This window comes from Mus caroli, chromosome 10 (assembly GCF_900094665.2).
Source record: "Mus caroli chromosome 10, CAROLI_EIJ_v1.1, whole genome shotgun sequence".
NCBI classification, from domain to species: Eukaryota; Metazoa; Chordata; class Mammalia; order Rodentia; family Muridae; genus Mus; species Mus caroli.
The window spans coordinates 38,211,955-38,238,856 of record NC_034579.1 but is presented as its reverse complement, the minus strand read 5'-3'; the positions used below and the strand labels follow the sequence as shown (position 1 = coordinate 38,238,856).

Genomic DNA, 26,902 nt, shown 5'->3' with positions numbered 1-26,902 from the left:
AGGCTTACTGTCTCCACTAACCTAGCCTCTGTACAATCTAATCCAGGCCTAGAATGTTTTCAGTCTCTGAGACTTACTGCTAAATAAGCTCACCATTTCTAGTTTTCTCACTGGCTGGTCAACTCAACTTTTCTGGTCCAAAACTCCTCTCCAAGCTGACTGATTCCATCTGGCTTCTTTTTTCCTCTCTTAAATTGCTTTTCTATCTTGAGCACAGCAGCCCCTCTCTCCTCTCTTCCCAGCCCCACCCTTACAAATCCCTCTTCTTTCTTGGCCTCTCACTAACTCTCTCTGTTCAAATCTTCTGGCTCCTCTCCCTGGCTTGTTCTCTCTGCAGCCTGTCTCTCTATACAACTGTCCTGGTAAAATCTTTTTCTCTGCACTGCTTTAAGTAACATTTTCTCGTGAGAGTTGGGCATAACCTATTCAGTCAAATCTTGTACTCAATTAATTTGCCACTCAATTAGACATCACCTTCAAACATGGCTTTCTTCTATAAACTAACTTTACAAAACTTCATTGTTTAGGATTAAAAGTGTGTACTAAGGGCATGTCTATGTTCCAACCAAAGAGATTAAAGGTGTGTGCTAAGTGGCAAGCCACACCACAACTAGAAACAGGTTTTATCAGTAAATATCACACCGTAAAGTGTGTGATCACAAATCCTGCAACGTTTGTTTAGTATACAAAGTTTATACAAACGGAACACTCTCAACATGCAGTGTTAATGGAGACCTCGGCAGGTGTTCAGATTTGCTGTTGCAGCATGAAAAGAATGAGTGAAGCTGTGCTCAAATAAACTTTGTTTACAATATAGCTTAATTATGAAAGCAGGCGTGGTGGCACATGTCTTTAATCTCAGGAATAGGGAGGCAGAGGCAGACAAATCTTCGGGGAGACAGGGCCCACCATCGGGCCCACCATCATGGCACTGTGGTGCACCCCAGGGGTGTATGGAGGGCTCTGTGCCCCTTCTCAGTGCTGCTTACGGGGCCCTCCCCACTGCTTCCCACCTGCTTCCCACCGGCTGTGGGACACATAGAACCATGGTCCCTGACAATTCGCACAAGGGTGTCAAGGGCTTCCCTTGGCCTGGTGGGGTGGCAAGCTGCAAGCAGGAAACTCAGCTGAGCACAGGCAGGGGTGGGGAAGCGTCCTTGGGCCCCTAGAAAGGTCTGAGACTAGGGCCTCCCGTGGCCCTAACGAAGATCTCCCCAAATGGAAGATGAGTTCCCAGAGAACAGGCTCCAAGCAAGGACAGCCTGGACCAAAGAGACCCCAATTTGGCAGATGTCTCCTTCCACACCGGAGCGTAGAACAGACTCCTGGTCACTCATTTTGTTCAGTGAGTGGCTGCTACCCTTCCTGCCAGGAGAAATGCTCGCTCCCTGTCTGAACAAGATGCAGATGTAGGCTGTAGATGTAGCCTCTGAGTTGTAAGGAGAGGGTCTCCATTGACACCATCCTGCCACATTTAGTCCACCTAGAAACAACAACCACTCCCTTCCACGTGCAGTCACCTACCTACTCAGAGCTAGAATAAACAAGACAATATACTGCTATGTTAGGGTGGCAACCCAGGACGGCTTCAGACTAAATTCTTAGAGGCTCTGCCCCCAACTCTCTCTGCCCAAAGATAAAAAGTTGAGATTGGGCTTCTGAGCCTGAGTCTGTTGTCTGTCCTGCCCTTGTGTGCAGCTGGGCTAGTCGGTGATCAAGGAAAACAACTTCATCCTATTGGCCCCTTGCCACTAGTGACTTTTACTGGAGAATTCAGAACTCCCGCTTTTCAGAGATTAATTAAACCCTCAAGATTTAATTAATTTCCTAGAGACAGTCCTCTTCACCCACAAGCCCACTTGAGATAATTACCAACAGCTCTGGCAGGTTGTCTTCACCACAGACAGAGGCCAGGAAACTTCACCCAAGCAGCTATCTGTGCTGGCTTTCCCTGAACCCACCCAGATTGGGACTCCAGTACTGATAAAGTAAGGAGGGTTTCTTTTTTTTTCTTTAATAATTAAAGATTTATTTATTTATTTATTTATTTTACATATTTAATACACTGTGCTGCTATCCTCAGACACACCAGAAGAAGACATCAGATCCCATTACAGATGGTTGTGAGCCACCATGTTGCTGGGAATTGAACTCAGGACCTCTGGAAGAGCAGTCAGTGCTCTTATCTGCTGAGCCATCTCTCCAGCCTGTAAGAAGGGATTCTTAAGTCACCAGTCTCTACTGGCAGGTATCAAAACGACTAATTTGGCCAAAGATGAAAGCAGTGGTAGCTCTACCCTTTATCTATCAGGCAGCACCAAATATTAAGAGAAAAAAAGTGACAAAGGGTTTAGGGACTAGAAAAAGAGTCTAAGAATGAAAACAAAAGACTGGTGATCTGACAGAGATCCTGTCGGCAGCCATGGCCAATCCAGAGGACTATAGGAGATGCCTGAAACAAATGACTTCTAAGAAAGAGCTAAGGGGGGCTGGAGGCCCTAAAGTGCAACATGGGAAAGAACCAACGTACTTATTATTAAAAAAGAGGGCCACTGGGCCAGAAAATACAACAAGGAAAAATGCCTATTCAAAACATGGCCTTAAAAGATGCCCATGGTATCCCTAAAAATTAAAAAAAAAAGAAAGATAGAAAAAAAAAAAAGCAAAGCAAAGCATCAGATTCTATTCTGTCTTACTAAAACCTGAAAATGAAGTCTCTTCAAAAAAAAAAAAAAAAAAAAAAAAAAAATCCTAGGNCCAAGGAGCAACAGGAATTAAANAACACCCATGGCCTACCCAACTTGGGAGTGAACAGGGCAACCCATTCATTATCCACCCAGCAGCCCTAATCCCCACACCCCTCTTGAATGCTGTTCCTCCTAAGCGCCAATGGTGTATGGTGCTAGATTTAAAGATGCTTTCTTTGGCTAACCCTTGGCACCCAAGAGCGAAGACCTGAGAACCCAGCATCCTAAGCTGACTCTCCTACAGTTTGTGAATGACTTCCTGGTGGCACTAGAAATCAAACAAAAATGTTTAAAGGAGACTAGGACCTCTTGGAGGCCCTGGAAAGTTCAGATTATCAAGCCTCTGCTAAAAAGGCCCCATTCTGCCAACTACAGGTGACTTCCCTAGATCTGGGAGATACATATTAAGAAAAGGTCAGAGGTGGCTCACTGAGACCAGACAGAAATTTCTACACCAGCTTTGGGGTTGGCAGATGTGACTAAGCCCTTCCATCTCTTCATGGATGAGAGATCTGGCCAGTGGCCTACCTGTTAAAGAAATCAGACCCAGTAATAGGTTTAGAGGCACAAAGCCCAGAGTTTAAGAGACATAATTCGTAGAGGTAAAACCAGAAAAATTTAGATATAAATATTTACTGATGTTTACAGATACCTTTTCAGGTTGGACTGAGGCTTTCCCCACCAAACCTGACACTACATTCATAGTGACAAAGAAGCTCTTAGAGGACATACTGCCAAGGTATGGGCTTCCTCAGTTGATAGTCAGACAATGGACAAGCTCTTGTGCCCCAGGTAAGTCAGAGACTAGTCAATATTAAAAACTTGTATATATAGACCCCAGAGTTCAGGACAGGTAGAAAAAATACAACAAAATCCTAAGAGACCTTAACTAAACTGACCTAAGAGACTAGTGATGACTGAATAACTCTCCTTCCCTTTACTCTCTATAGGGCATGAAACTCCCCTTACCAGACAGAACTCACCCCTTTTAAAATAATGTTCGGGATATCACTCCACATTGTTCTTAACATACAGGCAGAGATCATCACTGAGTTCGAGGAGTGCCAATTGCTAGACTATCTCAAAGGTGTCCAAAGATTCACAAACAAGTTTGGCCTAAACTTCATGTTATCTATGAAACAGGTCCCCCTCCAGCCAGGGGTTATTAAGAGCCTCGTTAAAAGGTCCCCATGATGTCATCTTGACCACATCCATCACTGGGAAGGTCGACAGGATTGCAGCATAGATCCAACACATACACGTTTACAGTTGAAGATGACCCTGAGCAACAGGAAGAAACTCAGCCTCAAGACTCCCTTCTGTCTCCCACTGTTGGGGCCTCTATCCAAGCTATAGGGACACCATGAGAACTGGACAATGACAAACCTGACCCCCTCTAAAATATGATGGTCCAGTCTTTTCAGGTCACCAACACAACCTGGCCTGAATTAGCTGAGTCATAAAGACATAGCCCTATTACTAGCTGTTTTCATGAGATTAGACATAGCCGACACTGGCACTGATGTCACAACAAACATGATGATAGACTGAGACAATAATTCACTGCCAGCCCCTCCATAACACAGCCTATAAGCTTCAGGAAGTCTCATTAACCTCTAGTTACCAGAGAAAGGGGGGAATAAGGGACTCCCATCTTAAGAAATGGTAAAAGAAAAAGAAAAAAAGAAAAAGAAAAAAAGCTGAAAATCTGACCTGCAGCTATCAATTCAAGCATCAGGAAGGACCCCATGGCTTGTCCTTGGCCAGAGTTACTCTCTAGCTACTCCCTAGCAACAGTTAATCAAAGATTAGTCTGATTGTTTCAGATGTACCTTCAGACTATAATTGTATACGGTCTTGCTTCAGAACACCCACCAGACGGCTTATGATAGATATTCAATTAGATGCTTGCTGGTTGGACCCCACCCCTCACTTGCTCTACTTTTTTGTAAAGCCTTGTCCCGATGAGAGGTTTCATCAGACCTTCCTGAAGGTCTGCAGTGAGTAAACCCAAACTGGAGTTTGTACTAAAGCAATCCTCACATAATTACATCAGAGTCGGCTCCTTGGTGGTCTTTTGGGGGCCACGAACACTTCCTGGCACAAGAGTACCAAGTAGCTAAGTAAAGAACCCGCGGATGAATTTTTTCATCCTACTTAAAACTCATGTGGGTGAAAGACTCAGAACAGCCAAGTAACCAAAGTAAAACTAAAGCATTCATCTATCGTATAAGCCTCCTCTCACTACTAAATGAAGCAGCCATTAAGCACAATACTCAGTGTCAGGACCAGATGTGACAGAAGCATAGGAAACCATACAGACTTAAAACCTAATCCTCTGTAAGCAACATATTCATGGAAAATAATTCATGCTACAACATATTCTTTGTTATGAGGGTGACCTATCAAAATAAACTAGTTATCACACTAGTGATAGTGTGGAGCAGTAAGCATCCCACAAAGCAGTACACAGCTAGTGAGAAGTGTACAGTAAGCAGAAATGGACTAACAGCAACACTGGGCTGAGCCAAACTCACCTCAGGAAAGTAGAGACTATAGACAGGGTGTGTTATCTTTGACTTGGTCTCCAGAAGAGCTCTCTCTTTCCTCTGTATACTCTGTTGTAACTCTTGCCACTCCTGGGAGAAGAAAACATCAATATGTGACATTTGATATCTCTCAGAGATCATTTAGATGCGTTTTTAGCTTTTACTCTTCACAATGCCAACTAGCTACAAAGGATTTGAAGTTCATTTCCACAAACCTCATGTAACTATGCCTCTAAGCCCTGCAGCACATGACAAGACTGTTCCAGATCTGACCTTAATGAGCCTGCAACACAGCTTCCTTCCCTCTCCTTCTTGTCTTCATCGCTACCTACACTTCTCTGAAGTTACCAAACTATTTCACTCATCCTAAACTCTTAAATGCATGTTCCCAGTCTTTTAAACTTCTAATTCCTTCAGGACAGTAAAATCCTAATGTATAAACTTTTGAGAGAAGCCTACAAGAAATATCCCTCTGCCTCAGAACTTAGCTGATCACATCTTTATGCCATTACTTCAGCTTTCATAACATATATTAATTTATTTTAAATCTGCTGAACCTGATATCTAGCATGTTCAAAGACAAAGAAAAGAAAAAGAAATAATACAAAGTAAAAAGAAAAAGAAAGCAAGAAAGAAACTCATCTGTAAAACCTTGATTTGCATCTGAGAATACTAGATACAGAAAACAACACGACAAACCTTTCTTAGAGTGGAGTTGGGAAAATAATCTCTGAAATTCTAAAAGCACTCGAGATCTAACAAGTAATCAAAGCTTTACGTTTTCCTGATTATCTAGCACCAGGTTTACTTCTCAGGATGCTCTGGAAGGCATGGAAGAGCCTCTAAGGACTGCTCCTGCCTTCCCTTACTGCCATCTCCAGAGACACTTTCCATCACTGCAGCTTTCCTTAAGAGACCAAACTAGGGGTTGGTGAGATGGCTCAGTGGGTAAGAGCACCTGACTGCTCTTCAAAAGGTCTGGAGTTCAAATCCCAGCAACCACATGGTGGCTTACAACCATCCGCAATGAGATCTGATGCCCTCTTCTGGTGGGTCTGAAGTCAGCTATGGTGTACTTATATATAATAATAAATAATTTAAAAAACAAAACAAAACAAAGAGACCAAACTAGTGTCACTCAGACAGGACCTGCTTCTGTTTTGTAATTTCAACAAACTTAAGAAAACTGGGATTTCTAATCCTTGTCTGAAACAATTTTCCTTGAGAATACCTCAAAACAAACACATTCGTAAAGTAATAAGATTCTAAAATGGATGAGTTAAGGCAAGCAAACAATCAAACAAATGAACCCCCAGCTCCAGCGGTCATCAGAAACAGGATTCAAATGATTTAACTAACACACCTGGACCTGGGGTGTGCACTGGCTCTGCTCTCAGCATAAGAGGGTAAGGGGGACAGGGATAAGAACACCAGGTCTTACTGCTTCATCATCTTTGCTTTGTTTCTCATCTTGCTCTCTATCAGACTCCCTGTCACTACCATCGTCTTTCTCACTCTGCGAATCTCTATTGGTTTCTTCCTCTTCAGAATCACTGCCCTTGTCAGAAATGTCGTCTTCTTCCTCCTTTATTGCAGCTTCCTACAAGACAAAAGCAAAACCAAAAGTTCTGATCATCTCAGTCAGTATATATCGTTCTGAGTCTCTGAAGCTAATTCACTGTCCACAAAACTAAACTAGCTCGGGATTAGAAAGGCAAAAGGCAGAAATGGAGGGCATAAAGGTTAAAAGAAAAATTGTCTCCCCTCACAACAGCTGCAATTGCATATGTGGAGTAATTAGAACATCTATAAATGGTTAAAATCAATGTCAAGTCATTAAGATGTCTTGATACAAGGTCAATGTTTTAAGAAAAAGCTATTACATGCCTGCAAAGCAGTAATAGCCACTGAAAAAAATTTTATTTCTTCCATTTAAAATAACCAATAAACGTTATCAAGTGCACAGCAATACAAATGTCCACACCTGTTATTTACTGCTGAGAAAATGTAAAGAAGCTCTAAGTTAATGAAGACAGCTAAAGAGGGTGAACAAAGACTCGGTAGCAGTACTATGTTAACTCCCCGTTCAAACCAGAGACTCAATTATGTCAGTCTAAATTTAGTAATTATTTTTTAGAGAAAATTACTTACTCTAAATGTTTAGCTGGATGCAAAATAGTTAAGAAAATCAATAAAATTACCATCTAGGGAATTTACACTATCATGTGGAAGACCGAGAGCCGCAGTGAAGCTAGTGTGACACTGGCTTAAGGAGAAGCACATGCGGTGGGTTATGGTGATGGAGAGACACATTACAAGCAATATGGACACTTGTTCTAAACAAAATGCCAATGTAATTCAGCAAGAAAAGGGTTGTATTTTCAATAAATACTGGAATAAATATCTCAGAATTTACATTGTCAGGGAAAATTCATTTAAGGTAGATCACAGAGCTGAAGGTAATATTTAAATGAATTCACAGGTTGCACTCATGAACAAATACACACACACACACTCACTCACATGCATGCACACCTACACACAACATACATTCACACACACATAAATAATAAGGTTTTTTTTTTTTTTTGCTTGTTTTTTGAGAAAGTTTTTCTCTGTGTAACCCTGGCTGCTCTAGAACTTGCTCTGTAGACCAGGGTAGCCTCCAATTGCCCCTGCCTGCTTAAAGATGTGCATAGACATGCCTAGCACAAACAAACAAACAAAAACAGAAAGGAAGGAGGGAAGGAAGGAAGGATGAAGGGAAAGAAAAGAAAAGGAAAGAAAAAAAGAAAAGAAGAGAAAAGAGAATACACATCTTTAATCTCAGCACCGAGGAGGCAGAGGCAGGTTTATCTCTGGCCATCTTGGTCTACATACTAAATTCCAGGCCAGCCAGGGCTGCATAGTAGGGCTCTGTCTCAAAAAATGGAAGAAGAGAGGAAGGGGCAGGACTGGAGAGATGGCATAGAGGTTAAGGGGCACTGGCTTTTTTTCTAGAGAACCCAGATTTGACTCCTAGCACCTGTGTGGCAGCTATATCCATCTGTAATTCCAGTTCCAGAGTACCCAATGCACTCCAGAGAACCTCTGGCTGTATCTGGCTAACTAGGGCACTGTATATATATGGTACACAGCCATTTATATAGACAGATTTAAAAACAATCTTCCACATAAAAATAAACCTTAAAGAATGATTTCACTTATATGAATTTATTAGTAAGTAAAATTACAGTGACTAAGTCCCAGTAGTGAGAGATGAATACTGAATGGAAGAGCCACTGACTATGAAGGGACTCACAGGAGCTCTCCTGAATGTTAACAATGTTCAACATACCTTTTAAGTATTTATTTTTGTGTGTACATGCCTGTATCTCTATGTGGTATGTGCACATGTGAATGTAGCTGCCTATAGACACTGGGGCTAACAGATGCCCTGGAGATAAGAGTTCCAGTGAGTTGTGAGCCACCTGATTCAGGTGCTAGGAATAGAATCCAGGTTCTATGCAAGAACATAGATCCTCTGAACTGCTCCCAAGCCCAGAGCTTTGAAATCTTTACTTGGGTACAGCTCAACAATAGGGTACTATCCTACTACACATGAGTGACTGGATTCAATTCCAGCATTTGGAAGGGAGAAAATAAAGAAAGGATGGCAAATCTTGGCTTGGCCTTAATGTAGATCTTCGTGTGTGAACTGTAGGAACGGTATGTACATTTGAACAGTTTAACACACACAGAGTACATCTTAGTAACAACAGTAACAGAGACTGCAGACTTACACTCCCAACAACTCCATTTGCCTGCTTTTGCTTCTGCTGCTTTGCCTGAGGTAAGGGCACAGTTGTGGGTTTCTTTTTTAAAGGCTTCTTTTTTTTGGATTTGGGCATTTTCTTGGGTCCTTTGTTCTTCTGCTGCCATCCTCCTTTTGCCTTGATCTTGTTGGCATCACTCTGCTGCAAACCACATATGACAATTAATCTTTAGAGGAGACTGATGAAAATAAGTGTTTTCATAAACTGCATTCTGCCCCGCAGTAATGGAAGTCAACCAAAGAAGTAAACAGAGCATTCCTTCATCAAGAAGGTAAGAAACTCAGAGTGCTAGTTACCCCATCTTCTGTAGGCTGTTCCTCGGCGGCGCAGATGGACTGCTCCTTTTCAAATACTTCCTAGAGGCAACGAGAACAATACCTTTAACCCACAGGTGTCTTTCAGATGGAAAATAAAATCTTTCAAAATGTTTGTCCATAAAGCTTTTGTTAATCAGTTGCAATTGGGAGGGTGAGTAGGCTTGGCAGTTATAAGTCTGTCCATACCCAGGCAGTAACCTTCAGAAGTATCTCACAGCTATTGTAAATAGACTTCAAAAGCAGAATCTACTTAAGTTAACAAACTAGATGACTTAATATATGCTTACTCGTTTTAAAGTCAAAAATATTTCAATTTAAAATATCATTTATTCTAATACTAATCAAGCAAGAATATTATAATGGAAATTTGAATATATAACACTATTCTAATTTTCACCGTCAAAGGAGTACTGTAAATTTATTATTATCAGATTGCCAAGAAAATCTACATATCCTAAAAGTATAACCACTTATCATACAATTTAATTAGAATCAATATAAAAAGTACAGATATACAATTTAAAGCTCAATTAGAACCTAGTAAGAATGCATACTGAAAAATGACAAGTGGTAGAGATTATGTGTAATAAATATCTTAGAATTATTAAAGCCAATAAATTAAAGCAAACATAATTATTAAGCTCTAAGAGACAGGCTAGTCTAATTAAGAAGTCAAGATGGCATTACTATTTTGTTTGTTTTTGTAGTTTTGACAGGGATCATGTAACCCAGCTGCCCTAAATTCACAATCGCCCCTTCTCAGCCTCCTGAGCCCAAGTTGCTGGGATTATAGGCATGTGCCACTACACTAGACCTATAAAGCTTTGCTTTCTCAGTTTGTCTGAAGTGATGGGTAAAAAGCCTAGCACAACACTACCAACACTGTGTGTGCAAAGGTGCACATGAGGAGCCAGAGGTTGGTGTCAAAAGGCTTATTTTCATTCACATTAATTTTTGAGGCAAGTTCTCTCACTGACTTATAGACTTGGCTGGACTGGCTGGCTAAACAGCCCAAGGGATTTTCCACAAACACACATAGACAAAATAAAAAGCCTGAGTGATAACTTTATTAATTAATTTGAAAGGTAACAGAAATATGTAACAGAAATAGGTTCAGGGTTCAATTCTAAGAACCCATATGGTGGCTCATAACCTCCATAGGTATAGTTCCAGGGCATCCTATGCCCTTTTCTCACCTCTGTTTACCAGGTACTCATGTGTGTAAATGCATACAAACAGGCAAAACATTCATACACACAAAATGACTAAATCTTAAAAAAAGAAATTAAAGCCATACATGATGGATGGCACATGCTTACAATCCCAGTTCTAGGGAAGTGGGCCTCTGGAATGAGCTGGACAGGCAGCCTCACTAAATTGGCAAACACAGGTAAGTGAGAGACACCATCTCAAACAACACCACTGCAACATCAGATACTGACCAGCAGTCTCCACACACATCCATGTGCACCATGTGCAAATACATGTGCATTCTCACACAAACCAACAGATACACAAACATCTCCATAGTAATAACTCTACGTAAGTAAGTACAGCTACATGAGTAACACAAATAACTACTCACAGCCATGGTCTGCCTCGTCAACTTAACCAACACTGTAACTAGGGATCCTACTGTGATGTTGTTGCTATCTTCATCATCCAAGACTGTGAGACAGGAGGAACAGAACAAAAGAGAAAAAGAAGTTCTCAGTCAATGCAAACAGAAATATTTACCTTGCCCAAAACAACTTGGTACTTCAGTATTTTGAACATATTTTTAAAAGCATATTAAAATAATTCTCCAGGTTATCTTCAACAATTGCTTCATTTAATCCTTAAAGAACTATTATGATTTGTTACTATTCCCACTTTGGGAAACCAAGGTTCACAGCTGCACTAGCACTGCCGTCAAAACCAACTGTGTAGATACAGTATAATTTTACTTCTCTGACCAATGCCTGAGTAAAAGAATAAAATAATAAAATCCAACATTCCAATGACCTTAAACATTTAAAAAGCAACATTTAAAGCAGTAACTTCAATATACTGTCTTTACAGTAAAAGAGCGGCTAGCTTTGGAAAAACATATTACAACTAGAACAGGCAGGCAGGAAGATTAGCACTGCCTGTGTACAAGAATGACATAGATGCACATTTGTGTAGAATTCCTTATTTCTATAAAAGAACACTACCAGCAGTTGTGGTGGTTTAAATGAAGGTGGTGCCCATAGGCTCATGTCTGAATGTTTGGTCCCCAGCTGTAGCACTATTTAGGTAAGAATTAGGAGGTGTGGCCTCGTTGGAAGAGGTGTGTCACTGAGGGGCTGGGCAATGAGACCCTTCTAGCTGCCTGAGTGAGTCAGTCCTCTCCTGGCTGCAGCTGGATCAAGATATAGAACTCTCAGCTCTTCTTCAGCACCATGTCTGCCTAAAAGCTGCCATGCTTCCTGCCTTGATAAAAACTGAACCTCTTAACCAGTAAGCCAGCCCCAATTAAATATTGTCCTTTATAAGAGTTGCCTTGGTCGTGGTGTCTTTTTACAGCAGTAAAACCCCAACTTAGGCAATGATCTTCGAAGTTTCAAAGCCCATACCAGGCCCAGTCTTGCATGCTCTCTCTCTCTCTCTCTGCCTCCAACTCCCAGATCAGGATGCAAGCTCTCAATTACTCCTCCAGTGCCACACCTGCCTGCCTGATGTCAGGCTCCCCATCATGATGGTCATGGACTCACCCTCTGATACTGTAAGTCCCAATTAAATTCTTTCTATTATAAGTTGCCTTGATCATAGCGTCATCCCAGCAATAGAAAATTAACTAAAGGAGCAGAGAAGATGGCTCAGGAGTAAAAGGGCTTGTTCTACAAGCTTCAGGTCCACAGTGTTACTTGTCAGTGCCTACATGAAAAGCCAGGCATGTAATGTATGTGTAGGTAGTACCAGCACTGGTGGTGGAGACTAGTGGAATCTGAGAGCTAGTTGGCTGTCCAAACTAGTCAAAAGAGCTAGCTTCTGGCTCACTGAGAGACCTTTTACTGCAATGTAGCAGGAAAAGAATAGGGAAAATGACCAAACATCTTGCTCTAGTCTCTGCATGCTTGTTTATCCACATGTATATTCTCATGCATGCAAGACGCATACACATAGTCTCACACACACACACACTCACACATACACCCCTCCTGTACACCAAGACTTCCTCACATGATGGACTATACCTTTCAAAACATGAGTCAATATAAACCTTTCTCCCATTTTCCTCTTAAAATTGCTTGTAAGACAGTTTTTTTTTCTTCTTCTTCTTCTTCTTCTTGGTTTTTTGAGACAGGGTTTCTCTGTGTAGCCCTGGCTGTCCTGGAACTCACTTTGTAGACCAGGCTGGCCTCAAACTCAGAAATCCTCCTGCCTCTGCCTCCCAAGTGCTGGGATTAAAGGCATGCATCATCACTGCCCAGCAGGCATTATTTTTTTTAATCAAAGCAATGATTTGTCTACTCAAATGATATCCATTTTCCACAAGATTTTATCTGTAAGAAATTTCTACACTGAGAATTTTTGTTTTTACTGTTTATACTGCCTTACAAATTTAGTTCAGCACATTGTTCTGACCTTTCTGACACACCAACACGTGCAAAACAGCAGTCTCCAACAACTTGTAACTGCTACCTCCACCACGGTTGTTAAGTTTGAATATGTGGCTCACCCTACAAGCCTCCATTGTCAGAACTCAAACCTGGAACACATATATATCATCTAGACTTTCACTTGGCAGTACCTGTGACATCTGCTGTATCAATGTGTTCATGTATCTGGTGGGGAAACAGCCTCGAGTGATAAAGGGAGAACAATTATCTCCAGCACCATAGTAAGAATTGGTCCTATATTTGCTACTCGTCCTTCAAACTCTGTGACTCCCACGACATACACAAATAACATAGTGAAATAAACTCTTACTTCCTTGAAGACAGCCTCTTCTAACAGTTTTTCTAATCATGAGTTTTACAATAATTGACCATAACAAAGATTATTTCTTAAGCCCTCAATTAGATTTGGTTCAAAAGTGAAATTTTAAGTGCAGTTTTTAAGATTTATTTGTATACAGTATACATATGTGTGGGTGCCTACAGGTATGCATGAACACAATGTGAGTTATAGGTGGGTATGAGCCACTAGGTAGAGGCTGTGAATTGAACCTGTGTCCTTTGCTAAAGCAGTAGGTGGGGTTTTTTGGGGAGGGAGGTGTTTTTTTGTTTTTTGTTTTGTTTTGGTTTGGTTTTTTCAAGACAGGGTTTCCATGTGTAGCCCTGGCTGTCCTGGAATTTGCTTTGTAAACCAGGCTGGTTTGAAACTCACAGGATCCACCTACCTCTGCCTCCCAAGACCTGGGATTAAAGGTGTGAGCCACCACCTGACACACTTAACATCTGAGGTATCTCTCCAGCCCCTAAATGCAGCATTTAGATTAGTGACTTTAAAGTCTAAAAACTCATCAATCTAGAAGAAAACTCCCAAATGCCAGAAAAAGTTGTCTGAAGTATTTACTATATGTAAATACTCTGCAAATGTCCTATAATACTACATAAACCAAAACCAGATGACACTATTTGCTTCCCTGTCCCAAGCAATTTTAGAAAATCATTTACTTCTCATTTATGTTAGGATACAAATTCAGTAAGGCAAAGTGCTGTAAGCGTAGCTCTCTAGCTAGTAAAAGTACACAGCACTCACTATTTTTAACATGAATATAAGGTGCAATGTTTGTCATCACCTAACACTAAGCATCCATTATGCTCTGCTGTTAATTCTATAATCAGCTAGATGATGAACTCTTTGTGGACAGAAATTATTCCTAATATGTCCCTGAATCTTTGTTCTCTCAACAGTGAGTTGATGAATGTTATAACTCAGAACTATACCATAAGACAGACTGAACTAATAATCTGTATTTCTGTGTTCAAAGATATTATTCAGCTATGAAAATTGTGACAGGGCAATTATGTTGGTAGAAAATAAGTCTTTTCAATTAAACAGATACAGAGTTTAAAAAACACTCGAAGCACAGGCACAGTAATTTTCAAAGCTTACTATAGATAAATGTTATTTTCAGCACTAGATAACTATTTCTTTTAATAATGTACGTGAGACATCTCCTCCTTTCATCACACGTGAATCTCTTGGATTCTTTGGGAAGTTAAGCTAGCACAAGAGGAGAGCTGCCAGGACTCCACTGAAAAAGCACTGAAGAAGCTGCCAACGCACCCAAAGGCACTTTAGAGATTGTAACTGGTATTTTAAGTCCATCAGCTTGAAGAAAGACTCCACAGCATAGCCAGGATTAAGACAAAAATGGCAGCCTATGACATGACATGAAATAAAGTAGGAACCACAGGAAAGGGGTTTTACATTCTACACTCTGGGCATGACCTCCTGTCCAGCTCCACGTGTGAAGAATTCAACTAAGGTTAAAATTCCCATATCCTCACTCTATAGGTGATTAATACACATACAAAATAAAAATCCAATGTCCAACTATAAAGCAGTATCCTCGTACTCAGCACAACTGTGACAAAAATAAAAACAAGAAACTACAGCTCTGCTAAGTCCAGTTGCAAATCACATTATTAAGGTGTTGTAAAGAAGGACACATTGGAGCATGCCTGACTGTATACCAGCACTAAGAAGGCAGAGGGAGATTTCTCCACGTTTGAAGGAGCCTGACCTAAAAGTAAATGCAGGCTAGGTAGGCCAATGTAGTGAGATGAAGGGACAAAGGGTGAGTTGAGTCAAATAAAAGAGAGCAAGTCATCAATGTGCAAAGGGAAGCTCCACTTACCCTGTGACTTTATGTCCATGGTCACATACGGGAAACTCCCAAGGACCGCCATGACCTCTTCATACTTCTCATCTTCAAGGAAGTGTAGCAGACTATGACGATCTGATTCTTTTAAACTAACCAAATCCTGGATAGTTTTAATTTTGTACTAAAAAAGAAAAATAAACATATGAATGAATGAATGAATGAATGAATAATTTCGTCAAATGAAAAATACTGGCATGCTGACCAAATAAAATCCAGCAACTTCATAAAAAGTTATCATTATGGGTATTTCAAAGCAAGACCATTAAAACTAGGTTCTTTTTTTTTTTTTTAATAAATTCATTACAGGGTTTGTTTTTAATCAGAAAAATAAACAAAGACAGCATAAAAATAAAAACATGTTCATACAGAATCCTGATTCCAACAGTAACTATTGTCCTAAGTTTACTTTCAGCCTCAGAAAGAAACCTTCTAAGTACAGGTGGCCTCTACTTAAATACTAAGTACTTAATTTTTATTTTCACAGAGATTAAATCATGAGGTAGGTGAATTTCAACTCTAGGATTCTGTTGTAAACTGTTGCTTAATATAATGGCAATATGATTAATGAGAAGAACTTGGATACTGATTTCTTATACATTCATTCCCTTTAATACGACCAAATTCAAAGCCATCTTCTGCTTACTTCTTTTACTTTTATCTTTTTCTCTTTGTTTTCTTAAAACAGGGGCTCACCCTATGGCCCCGGTTGGCCTCCTGTTCAGTACTTAGCCTAGGCCTCAAATTTTCTACAACCCTCATGCTTCAACCTGCCTCCCAAAATGCTGAGCATACAAGCTCATGTGACCATGCCCAAAAGTAATGATTAAAATTACCTACCACAACTATAACTTTGATTTCTTTTATTTCCCAAACTTTTTCATTTCTACATACTTTCAAGATATTCAAGTGTTTATTATAGTTTCTAAAAAAGCAATTTTCTTCATCAATGAATCCTCCCACACCCTGTAACTAGGTGGTACTGATCCCAGGGCATGCTGAACCCACGAAGACCACGCACGCAAGCACTCTACTGCAGAGCTTCGGCATAAGTCCAACTGTATTTTTGTGAATGCTTCATTTTTTTGTTTGTTTTGGTTCATACTCAACTATAACAACTGCCCAACTTTAAGTCAAAAATGAAATGAAAAGTATATGGTATATTGTTACTTGATATATAAATCTTTGCAATGCAAAAAAAACCAAAGTATTTACTAAAATTTACTCAACGCAAAACAGTAATCCTATAGTAGCAAAATACTATAAAATACTATAAAACCATCTAATCAAGAAATACGAACAAAAAAGATATTCTAAGTCTAAGAAACCCACACAACAAAGTCTAAAAACTCTTTTCCTCACATTCCCTTGTGATACAAGTTGCTAACTCTGAGTAGAACGCAGTCCACAAACCTTTTTATGATTCGAGACTCTCCTAAGATTGTCCTCTTCAATATGGGGGAGCTGCAGAAGGGGTGACTTAAACTGCTGGAGCCCCTGAACAGCCATCTGGGAAAGCTTCATACAGTTTTCTAAGGATGCCAAAGTTGGAGCACGAAACTCCCTTTCTTAGAAAGAATAGGGAAAAAAGAAACAAAAGAGCTGTACTTTTTACACTTTCATTACAAGGAATAAAATCACACTAACATTTAACACCTAAAATTCAAGATCTGAATATTGATTTTCCTTTAAAAGCTACTGAAAAAAATGCTAAAAATACATAAAGTTGGTCAAATGTGTGTTACCCAGCAACAACTACTAATTTAACAAAGACCTCTATATCAACTCCAATAATCATAAAGTATCAGGCACTAACAATATAATATGACTTAATTTGGAGGGCACCTATAATCTCAGCCCTGGGATGGCAATCCTAGCACTCAGGTTGCTGAGGCAAGGGGACAGTGCTTTTAAGACCAGCCTGGATGATGTAGTAAGATGCAGCCACAAACACACAAATCACCAAAATGTCCTGAGCCAGGCATGGTGGAGCACAGCGGAAACCTATTGCTTAAAAAGCTGAGGCAGAAGCCAGATTTGGCTACACTGCAAGAGCCTATCTCAAAAAATAGAAGAGTAAGAAAGATTTTGTAGTTTTAGATGTATTTTTACATTTACTTTTTAAAGCAATGAAATTGTTGTGTGAAGTCCAGACTGGCTTCAACCAGGACTCCTACCTTGGCCTAAGCAGTGCTGAGGTTACAGGTTTAAGTCATGCCTTGCTAAAAACTCTAGTGTTAACACCAACAAGTAGATGCTGCAACATTCCAAAGGTACTGTAACGCTGCCAAGAATTAAAATCACCCACAACAACAAACTTTAAAGTCTCCATTTTTTAGCCCCTCCTTTTCCATTAATGACCAAAAATTCCTTTTCTTTTCATACAAAAAAAAAAAAACAAAAACAAAAACAAAAAATATGCCAATTAAAGAATTATTTTAAACTCGCTGTGAAAATACAAAAATAGCTCAAAAGTATTCAGAGGAGGAAGACGCACTAAAAATAAAGCACTGAAAAGGATGAGGCCATAAGCAAATCTGAGAGCCTGACTGATCTGGGATACAAAGTTGTAATTAAACCCTCATAAATCTTTACACTGTGAAGTACTGTAAGCAAATGATTCAGGACAAGTAGAGTTACATTTCCTCCTCACCTTCACGGCTCCGGGCCATTATTATTAGCTGGCAGATTACATTAACCATTTCTTGAAGCAGAGCAGGACATTTTTTCAGCATGAACTGTTGATCTGAAAACAAAAGAAACTGAAATAAACTATTCTAATCTTATAGTCAAAACATCTTTCCCACTTGAAGCCCAAGGCTAACACAAAATGTGCAGGCCCTTATATATTTTACCCAGTCTCAGAATCTTAATGTTTAAAAGAATATTTCTCCTCAACATTACTGCAAACAAAAGACAGAAAGCCATCACTAGCATAAGATTTGGCAAAGCCAAAATTCTAACATAATGGGGTACTATTTATTATACATCCTATTTTTTCTTTATAACAGTCCTAATCATAAATTCAATTCCAATCTTGCTGTCTTTGAGAATGTTTTATCTGTGCTGCTCCGCTATGTTCCTATAACTGTGATGAGAATAAAAATCAATAAATACAGAAAGGGAAAGAAGTTAATTAAGGGGGATAGCTAAGCACTTCTTGTGCTTAGCTTGTGCTCAGCTTGTGGTGCAATTCTGACAACCTGAGTCCAATTTCCAGAACAAATATAAACAAAAACAATTGGGCTGGCAAAGATAACTCAGTGGGTAAGAGCACTGACTGCTCTTCCAGAGGACCTAGTTTCAAGTCCTAGCACCAACATGGTGCTTGACAACAGGTCTCTAACTATAGCACCAGGTGGCCTCCTCAGACACTGAACACATATTGTAAGCAAAATGCTCATACACATTAAAATAAAAAATATATTTAAAAAAATTTAACAGCCTGGAAACATAGCTAGGCAGTAGAGATTTGCATAGCACATTAGATCCTGAGTCCAAGTATCAGCAATACAGAAAAATAAATGTGTTTTAATTATCATTTGAGGGGGCTGGAGAGATGTCTCAAGAATTATGAGCACTGGCTACTCTTCTAGATGACTTGAGTTCAACTTCCAACACCCACACAGCGGTGCACAACTTGTAACTGCAGTTCCAAGGGGACACAAGGCCCTCTTCAGGCTTTTCTGGTACCAGTATATACATGCAGAAAAGAATACCCAGCTAGGTAAAACTATCTTTCAAAATGAAATCCATTAAATTTTGTATTCTACCTAAAAAGCAGGCCACCTAAAAAGCAGGCCACCTATGTGTAAGAAATGACTAGTAAAAATGCCTATATATGTGCACAGAATATCAGTAACAAAACTACTAATGTATTTCAAAGTAATTCCAATGATGATGCCTAGAACTGTCCCTTCCTCCCACCCTAAGCACCCTCTCCAGCACCAAGCACTAAGCACTGCATGGCCTTATTTTCACAAGCCCTGGATTGCATCACTAGTTCAACAGTGATGCAGTGGGAAGATTTCATTCAAAAGGAACACTGGTTTTTAGGATGACAAGTTTGTAAGTTCCAACTGAAAAGGAGATGACATTCATCAATGGGCTCTCTGGAAATACTTCCATCTCAAGCCAAGGCCTTTGTTTTAAAGAGTAAAAGTAGATAGCTTCAAACACAAACCCATATTTCTGTAGCTACTACTGAGAAATGGGGGGAATCATGTTGGATTAAGAGGGTCAGATATTTGCTGTAAAATCTACTTTTGTCCCTCTAAAAGGCTTTCGGGTTTTTTTTTTTTTTAAGAAACAGCAGGAGTCAAACATGATGCTCCACATCTACAGAGGAGTCCAGAGGAGCTGAGAAAGACCAAAAATAGCAGACAGACTATTGCGGACCCTGTCTCAGAAAGCAAAGCCACTGCAAACGCTTCTGCTAACATGCAACTATTAAACATTTCATACAAAATACTCTCATCTTCAAATAACGTATTTTGTATTTGCCAAATCATCTAATGCAGAATTTCAACTATTTGCAAAGTAATTACATACCATATAGTTTTTTAAAAAGAAATATAAACAACTATTTGATTGAAAAAAAAAAAAAAAAGACCAGCATCTAAACGTTGGGTCACCAGGAGCACTTATATCTGTTGCTTCGGTCCCTTAAAACCTTTCAAATGTTAGTCACAAATACCTTCTTCCAGTGTCTCAGGAATTTTCATTCTAGCAAGATGAGACAGTAAAAGAACTCTGGCCTTCAGGCTGTATGGACAGGTGAGTGGAGGTTCATTCTTCTTTAAATTTATGCTGCCAATTTCCCTGATTAGCTAAGACAAATAAAAGAATTATTCAGAAACATAACATGAATCATTCACTTTTGTACTTTATTGCTCATTGAAGAATTTGTAAGATGAGCCTAACCTGTGGTATTAAAATATTATCTGTTGGCCTGCTTGTGGAATCTTTATTATATTGAGGATCAAATTCAGAAGCTCCAGCTAAAACCATGATGAGACCTATGGGAACAAAACCAATATAATGGTAAATAGTGATTTGTTTATTGATTTTTTTTCCTAATCATGCAAAATGCTGAAAATTATCTAAGTAAATTAACATGTCCCACTAAAACAACAACAACAACAAAAAAAACAACAACAACAAAAAAAACCTTTACTTTTAAAAATACACACAAGTGTTCATCAAACTAAGGACACAAAAGCAACCGGTCATTAAAATGGCATGTTTCTAAACTAAGCATGTGTTCCAGAAAAGCCTGCTGGAGAGCACGAGTGTGTCATGTGACGTTAGAGTGTTGCATGTCAGAGAGAGACCTCCAGTTTAAGTATTACCAAGAGTGAGATACTCTCCTTATTCCACGACTTTTCAGACGGTCGAGTAAATAACAATTCTGGAACCTTGGCACACATGATTTCATTGCCACAGTATTATCCTAAAAAGCTCTTTAAGGGTCAGCACTGCGATCACCAATCTCATTTTAAGCACCAGTCTTACCTTTAACACAGCAGAACATATATACATGATAACAAAAGGAAGGCGGGACTGCAGCAGTGCTGAAGAGCAAAGACTATAGGTCTGTCACTTCCTGGCTAAATGACCTAGGCAATAGTCTTCACATGTCTCCTTGTACTTTTAGTTTCTTCAGCTGTGCCCCAAAACTATCAGGCATAGAAAATGTATGTACTACTGGAAAAAAAATTTTTTGGAGATAGTCTCACCATGTAACTTTGGCCTGGAACTTGATATGTAGTCCAGGCTGGCCTGAAACTCACCAAGATCTGCCCGCCCCAGTCTCCCAAGTACTGGAGTTAAAAGTGTATACCACTACACAGGGCTCAAATATTTTCATGTGGGTTAAAAAAAAGAAGAAGAAAAGAAAAAAACTGTTCCAAAGACAGATGAAGGATGTATAAATAAATCCACCAGCTGAAAAGTGTTTTGTGACAGAATGACATGAGACTAGTTACCATTCTCTTAAGTCAGTATCCCAGGGGGAAAACAAAAACCATGAAATGTTCTTGTAAGGAACTAAGTTTCGATAGTAGTACTAGTTCCTATACTAGTCCAACATAACAGGAAGTAATATGCATTCTTTTCTACAGTCTATTTACTATACACAGTGAAGGATTTCACATTCGTACTCAATCATATCCTAGATTTGGACCACATCTGTACCTCCCTTTTCAGCTAGTATTCTTTCTTTTCCCAGATAGTCTTGCTTTAACTTTCATGCCATATATGTATGTGTCTGTGAATCTGTGTGTGTGTGTGTGTGTGTGTGTGTGTGTGTGTATGGGTAGATTTATATATGCATATTTAGGATTTTATGTGTACACATAAAAATATACTTGAAAGAAATCATGTAATATTTGAAGGGACACTAGCCAGCTTGTAAACATAGCTCTGGTAGGCCTTGCCCTTCTCCCTGAGTCCCTCTGCCTTGCTAAAAACCATTTAGATTACATTCCTAAAGCTAACCACCAAGGTCTATTCCCTTATTTGGCCACTTATTCCTCCTGAGGCTGACTACAAAGGTCCAGCTATCAAAGATTTAAAGTCCAACAATCAAAAGCCCCCTTTTGATTAATTAACATGCCCAATTAAAACTCAATAGCTCATCCTTACACAAGGTTTCCCCTTTTACCTTCAGAAACTGCCATTTGCCTATGGAGCACATCAGCCTCCTCTCTATCCTAAGGCAGTCCTCTGCCCCTCAGGAACAAAAGCCCCTCCCCTACCTCCTCCTCTTCATCCTCATCTCTTGTCTTTGTCTCTATCCCCTGTTCTCTGTCTTTGTGCTGAGACCTTGGTCTTTGGGTTTCTGAGATGCTGATTTCCTACAATATTGTTTTGAATCTCATTTATTTTACACAATATAGTTATCTCCTGTTTCATCAACTTTCTTGCAACTGTCCTAAGTTCATTCTTCCTTATGGCTAAATTAAAAATAGTAATAATTATGACATATACACCACATCTTCCTTGTCCATTTATCAGTTGACAGACACCTACACTTATTCTGTAACTTGGCCATTGTAAACAACACCACAGTAAGCATGTATGTGCAGGTACCTGAGACCTTTTGGTACATTCCCAGAAGTAGTATAGCTTATCGCATGCTAATGCTATTTAAAGATTCTCCAGGAGTCTTCATGCTGATTTCTATAGTTGTTGGACTAACGTACATCCTTGCCAGCATTTGTTAAACAGCAAGTCTTACTAGAATTAGATAGAATTCTTCCTTTTGAGACACTGACTCCTTGTAGACCAGGCTGGCATCAAACTTGTGACAATCCTAATACCCCGCCTCTTCTAGGATTACAGGTGCATACAATTACACAAGACTCTCTAACTCTTTATGTGTTCTAGACACGGATCCTCTCTCAGCTCTATAGTTACCAAATACTCTCTCCATTTTTTTACTCATTTAATTGTTGCCTTTGCTATGCAGAAACTTGGTAATTTTATACACTCTCATCAGTGACATAAACTAGTCACCTGACAAGAGGGAACCTTAACTGAGGAAATATCTACATCAGCTTCGCCTGTGGGGGCATTTTCTTGGCTGCTGATGGAAGAAGTACCATTCCTAGGCAGGTGGGCCTAAGTCACTGAATGTGAAGCTTGAGAGGGAGCCAGTCAGCAATGGCCCTCCTGGTTTCTGGTTCAATCTGATAAACTATAAAACTGAATCTACTATAGAGTTAAAAAATATATAGCAACATATAAATGACTCAGAAAGCAATGCAACGAACAGCAGTTACTTAAGTTTACTTACGTTTCATATCCATATTTCGAGTTTTATAAACAAAGTATGTATAAATCTGTGTTGTACGTATTAGAATCTGGTCTCCACTATATCGTATTGACCGATACCACCAAGAGCCCTAAACGCAAATAGAATCAGACAAGATATAAAGCATGAAAAATGATAAACATTAAGCCTGATGCAGTGTGTGTGTGTGTGTGTGTGTGTGTGTGTGTTTATGTGTGTGTGTGTGTGTGTGTGTGTGTGTGTGTGTGTGTGTGTGTGTGTTTTCCAAAAATTTATCAAGAGCAAAGTGTTTGAGCGTGGTCTATATTTCAAATAATTTAGTTTACAAATACTTAAATTGTCAGAAACCCAAACACCAACACAAATCATCAGGCATGATTAAAATACTTTAGGTTTTAGGCAGAAATTGTTTACAATATAAAACAGTAATAAAACCACCCATTGCTATAAACAAACAAAGTAGCTTCTAACACAGAATTTTCTAATAAATATTTAATAAGTTTAGGAGCCATTTTATAGCTGACATGATCATTTTCTTATGAGATTGGATCTTACACAACAATCCTATGAAGAAAGAGGTCAAGACAGATGCATAACAGGACTCATGGACCCACACAAACTCCAGGATCAAAAAGAACACAAGGCACAAAAGAAATAAACTATGTAGTCACAAACGTTTTAGTAGCTCTGCAACTAAATGACTACACAGTTAGAGGTTCCTAGGGTCTGGGGATATGCCTTAGTGGTTAAGACCATGTTCTACTCTTGTAGAGAAGCCACGGTCTCTTCCCAGCACCCATAGCAACTAACCCACAATCACTGTAGCTCTGGACTCAAACACTCTCTTCTCAGCTCCTCAGACACCTACTCTCATTTGCAGATACTCTACACACAAACATAGATACATACATAAAAATAAAAATAGGCTGGCTGTGGTAGTACCTTTAATATCAGCAATCAGGAAGCAGAGGTAGGCAGATCTGGAGGCCAACCTGGACTACCTATCAAGTCCCAGTGCAGCCAGAGTTAAGTGGAAAGACCCTGTCTCAAGCAATAATTGTATCTTTTAAAACATGAGGCTGAATGGACTAAATTCTAATAATCAAAATCTTATCAAGCAACTACCAAAAAAAAATTAGTAAAAAGAGGTAAAACTTACCACCACAACAGGAAGAATAACCATAAAAGCCAATCCATACACAAGTAAAACCTAGAATTCAAGAGAAAACAGCTAAGCCTTGGTCAGGTAAATTATAACAATGTTCAGACTTACAAAGAAGACCCACTATTAAAAGCACTCGGTTATTTGGTTCTATATAATGAAGGTGCCATTTTTTTCCTTTAATTCTGCAGACAGCATAGCTGAAGTATAAATAGATTACAGAGCTTGTCCTTTGTCAAACAACAGTGTTACTATATTCAAACTCATTTTTATCTGCTATAACAAATCATCGTTTAATTTACTATTTACAGATATAATATAGATAACTGCAGAACTTTTATAAATTTTGCTTCCCTTCCAGTCAAGCACTTTCTCTATTCAAATCTTGCAAATAGTGCTAGGAAATAAACTGTAAGCCCTTACAAACTACCTCCTGTGCCTAACTACAAATGTGCCATTTTATTATTTGTATTTGATAGTAACTATTGAACTATTGAATTTCCACCTACAGCTTCATCTGAAATCTGTCAACTATCTTTCTCTATTATTCCCACAGTAACCCTAAGCATGACAGATGCAGTTAAAGCAGCTAGCACAGAGCTCTGAAGATTATCAATTTTAATGTCACAAAATAGCAATTTTCAAAACGTATTAGAGCTAAACTGTATATAGTCTGCTTTGAAGATTTAAAAAAAACAAAAAACAAAAACAAAAACAAAAACACCTCCTCAGATCAGCAAAATGGCTTAGTAGCTAAAGGCACCTGTCACCAAACCTAACAACCCGAGTTCCATCCCCAGACCCATATGATAGGAAATAACCAACTCCAGCAAGTTATTCTCCGACCTCCACACTTAGGTTGTAGCATGGGAACACCCACACACAGACATAAACATAGGGAGAAAATACATTTAAGAGTAATAAGGAAAAATTATATTAAAATAAAACTCCTAAATAACTACACTTTTATGAAACCACAAGTAGAAAATCATCAATTTTTAAACAATATATTAAGACAAATCCTGATTTATAGTAACTATCACTGATGTAGTAAATCTGCCCAATGTCCCACTGCCCCTCCTAGTATGGAACAGATCTTTAATTTAGCATAAAATATCCTGGTGTGAGTAAAGGTGAAAAAGTAAGTGAAATTATGAATTCACTTTAGATAAATGTATAATTATATAAGTCTAATAGTTCTCAAGCCAAAAATAAGACACTATCCAAAAATACTTTCAAAGTAAGTTAGTAAACCTTGAAGGTTTCAAGCTTATGCTTAAAATACATTGTTCTAAACCAGCAATATAATAATGGAGCCAATTCTTTTTTTTCTTCTGCTAAAAATTACCTTTCAAAACACAGTAAAAATTTAAACTGCATGCCAGATTTTCTTTGTGTGAGCTTTCATTATATTACACCCTATAAACAGCATATAACATATTCCTTAGTATACAAACACATTAGAATAGGCTTGATTTAAATGCACTTACCAGAATTGAATTTTTCTGGTCAACTATCCAAGCTGGCAAAGCAATTCCAAAGCTTGTCGCTGAAATAAAAATAAACCATTATTTCAAAAGACTTTGAAATAAACTAACTTTATCTACCTGTATCTCAAACTTATGTTCCCTCCCATTTCCCCCCAAAACTTTTAAGACTCCGTTACATGTATCTCTGTTATACAAACTTAATTAAATGCACCCAGGCATCTCAAACTTTTGAGAGACTGAGGCATGAGGATCACTGCAAGTTCAAGATCAGTGTAGGCATGTCTCAAAATAAATAAATTTATGTATGTGTGTATGTAATGTATGTATGTATGCATGCATGCACATATGTTACAAAACAGTGTGCATATGAAAATTCATAGTTCTCAATGGGAAAACTTTTCTCAGTTTCTTTTTCCTAGAAAACACAAATTCTTTCATGGCTTGAATACATATAAACATGAAGATGCAAGAACTTAGTAAAGAAAACACTTCTTACATGTCTCATGGTATGTACACATGTATACGCATGTTCATGTGTGAAGGAATATGCTTACATGCAAATGCTATATCTATGGAGACAAAGGTCAACAGCTGTTGTCTTCCTCAAAAGCTCTTAGATACCTAGGTCTAAATAATTGGCAGAATCTAAGTAGCCAGCTTGCCCGAGGGATCACCTGTGTCTGCTGAATGCTGGGATTACAAGTAGGTACAAACATTTTAAGTAGGTGCCAGGGATCTGAAATCCAGCCTTTTTTTTCTCACTGAGCCAGCTCCCCAGCACTCAAACAAAAGGAAAACAGATTTTCCTTAGATTTTTTTTTATTATTTTTAAACTACATGCTTGTGTTTGTATCTGTGAATAGATTTGTACACATAAATACAAGTATCCTTAGAGACCAAGAACATCAGCTCTATGTGGAGCTGGAATTACAGGCAGCATTGTGCTGTTAAACAGGGTGCTGGGAACTGAAGTCTTTAAAAAGAAAGATGAAGTAAAAAGTAGAGGAAGGGGCTGGAAAGACTGCTCAGTGGTTAAGTGCTGCCTTTTTGGTTGTGAGCCTGCACTTTAACATAAGAGCCATCTCTCCAGTCTCAGCTAGCTCACTGGGTTAGAGTACTTGTTGCTCTTGTAGAGAACCTGAGTCAGTTTCTAGGGCTCACAACTATCCA

The 26,902-nt window shown here is 39.0% G+C and overlaps 1 protein-coding gene across 2 annotated transcripts in view; it reads right to left on the bottom strand.

Moving 5' to 3' along the window:
* The window catches only part of Sec63 (SEC63 homolog, protein translocation regulator), a 67,816-nt gene that overhangs the window by 7,689 nt on the left and 33,225 nt on the right, over positions 1-26,902 (bottom strand). Inside the window, exons 6-18 of one of the 2 annotated variants that reach the window (XM_021174200.1) lie at positions 25,733-25,791; positions 24,240-24,290; positions 23,084-23,192; positions 20,209-20,303; positions 19,982-20,114; positions 17,939-18,031; positions 16,699-16,853; positions 15,262-15,409; positions 11,014-11,096; positions 9,408-9,467; positions 9,079-9,252; positions 6,738-6,896; positions 5,285-5,386 (exon numbers count right to left, since the gene is read on the bottom strand). In XM_021174200.1, coding sequence (XP_021029859.1) covers positions 5,285-5,386; positions 6,738-6,896; positions 9,079-9,252; positions 9,408-9,467; positions 11,014-11,096; positions 15,262-15,409; positions 16,699-16,853; positions 17,939-18,031; positions 19,982-20,114; positions 20,209-20,303; positions 23,084-23,192; positions 24,240-24,290; positions 25,733-25,791 — 1,421 coding nt within the window. The remainder of the gene's footprint in view (positions 1-5,284; positions 5,387-6,737; positions 6,897-9,078; positions 9,253-9,407; positions 9,468-11,013; positions 11,097-15,261; positions 15,410-16,698; positions 16,854-17,938; positions 18,032-19,981; positions 20,115-20,208; positions 20,304-23,083; positions 23,193-24,239; positions 24,291-25,732; positions 25,792-26,902) is intronic. The other variant, XM_021174202.2, reaches the window with a different exon arrangement.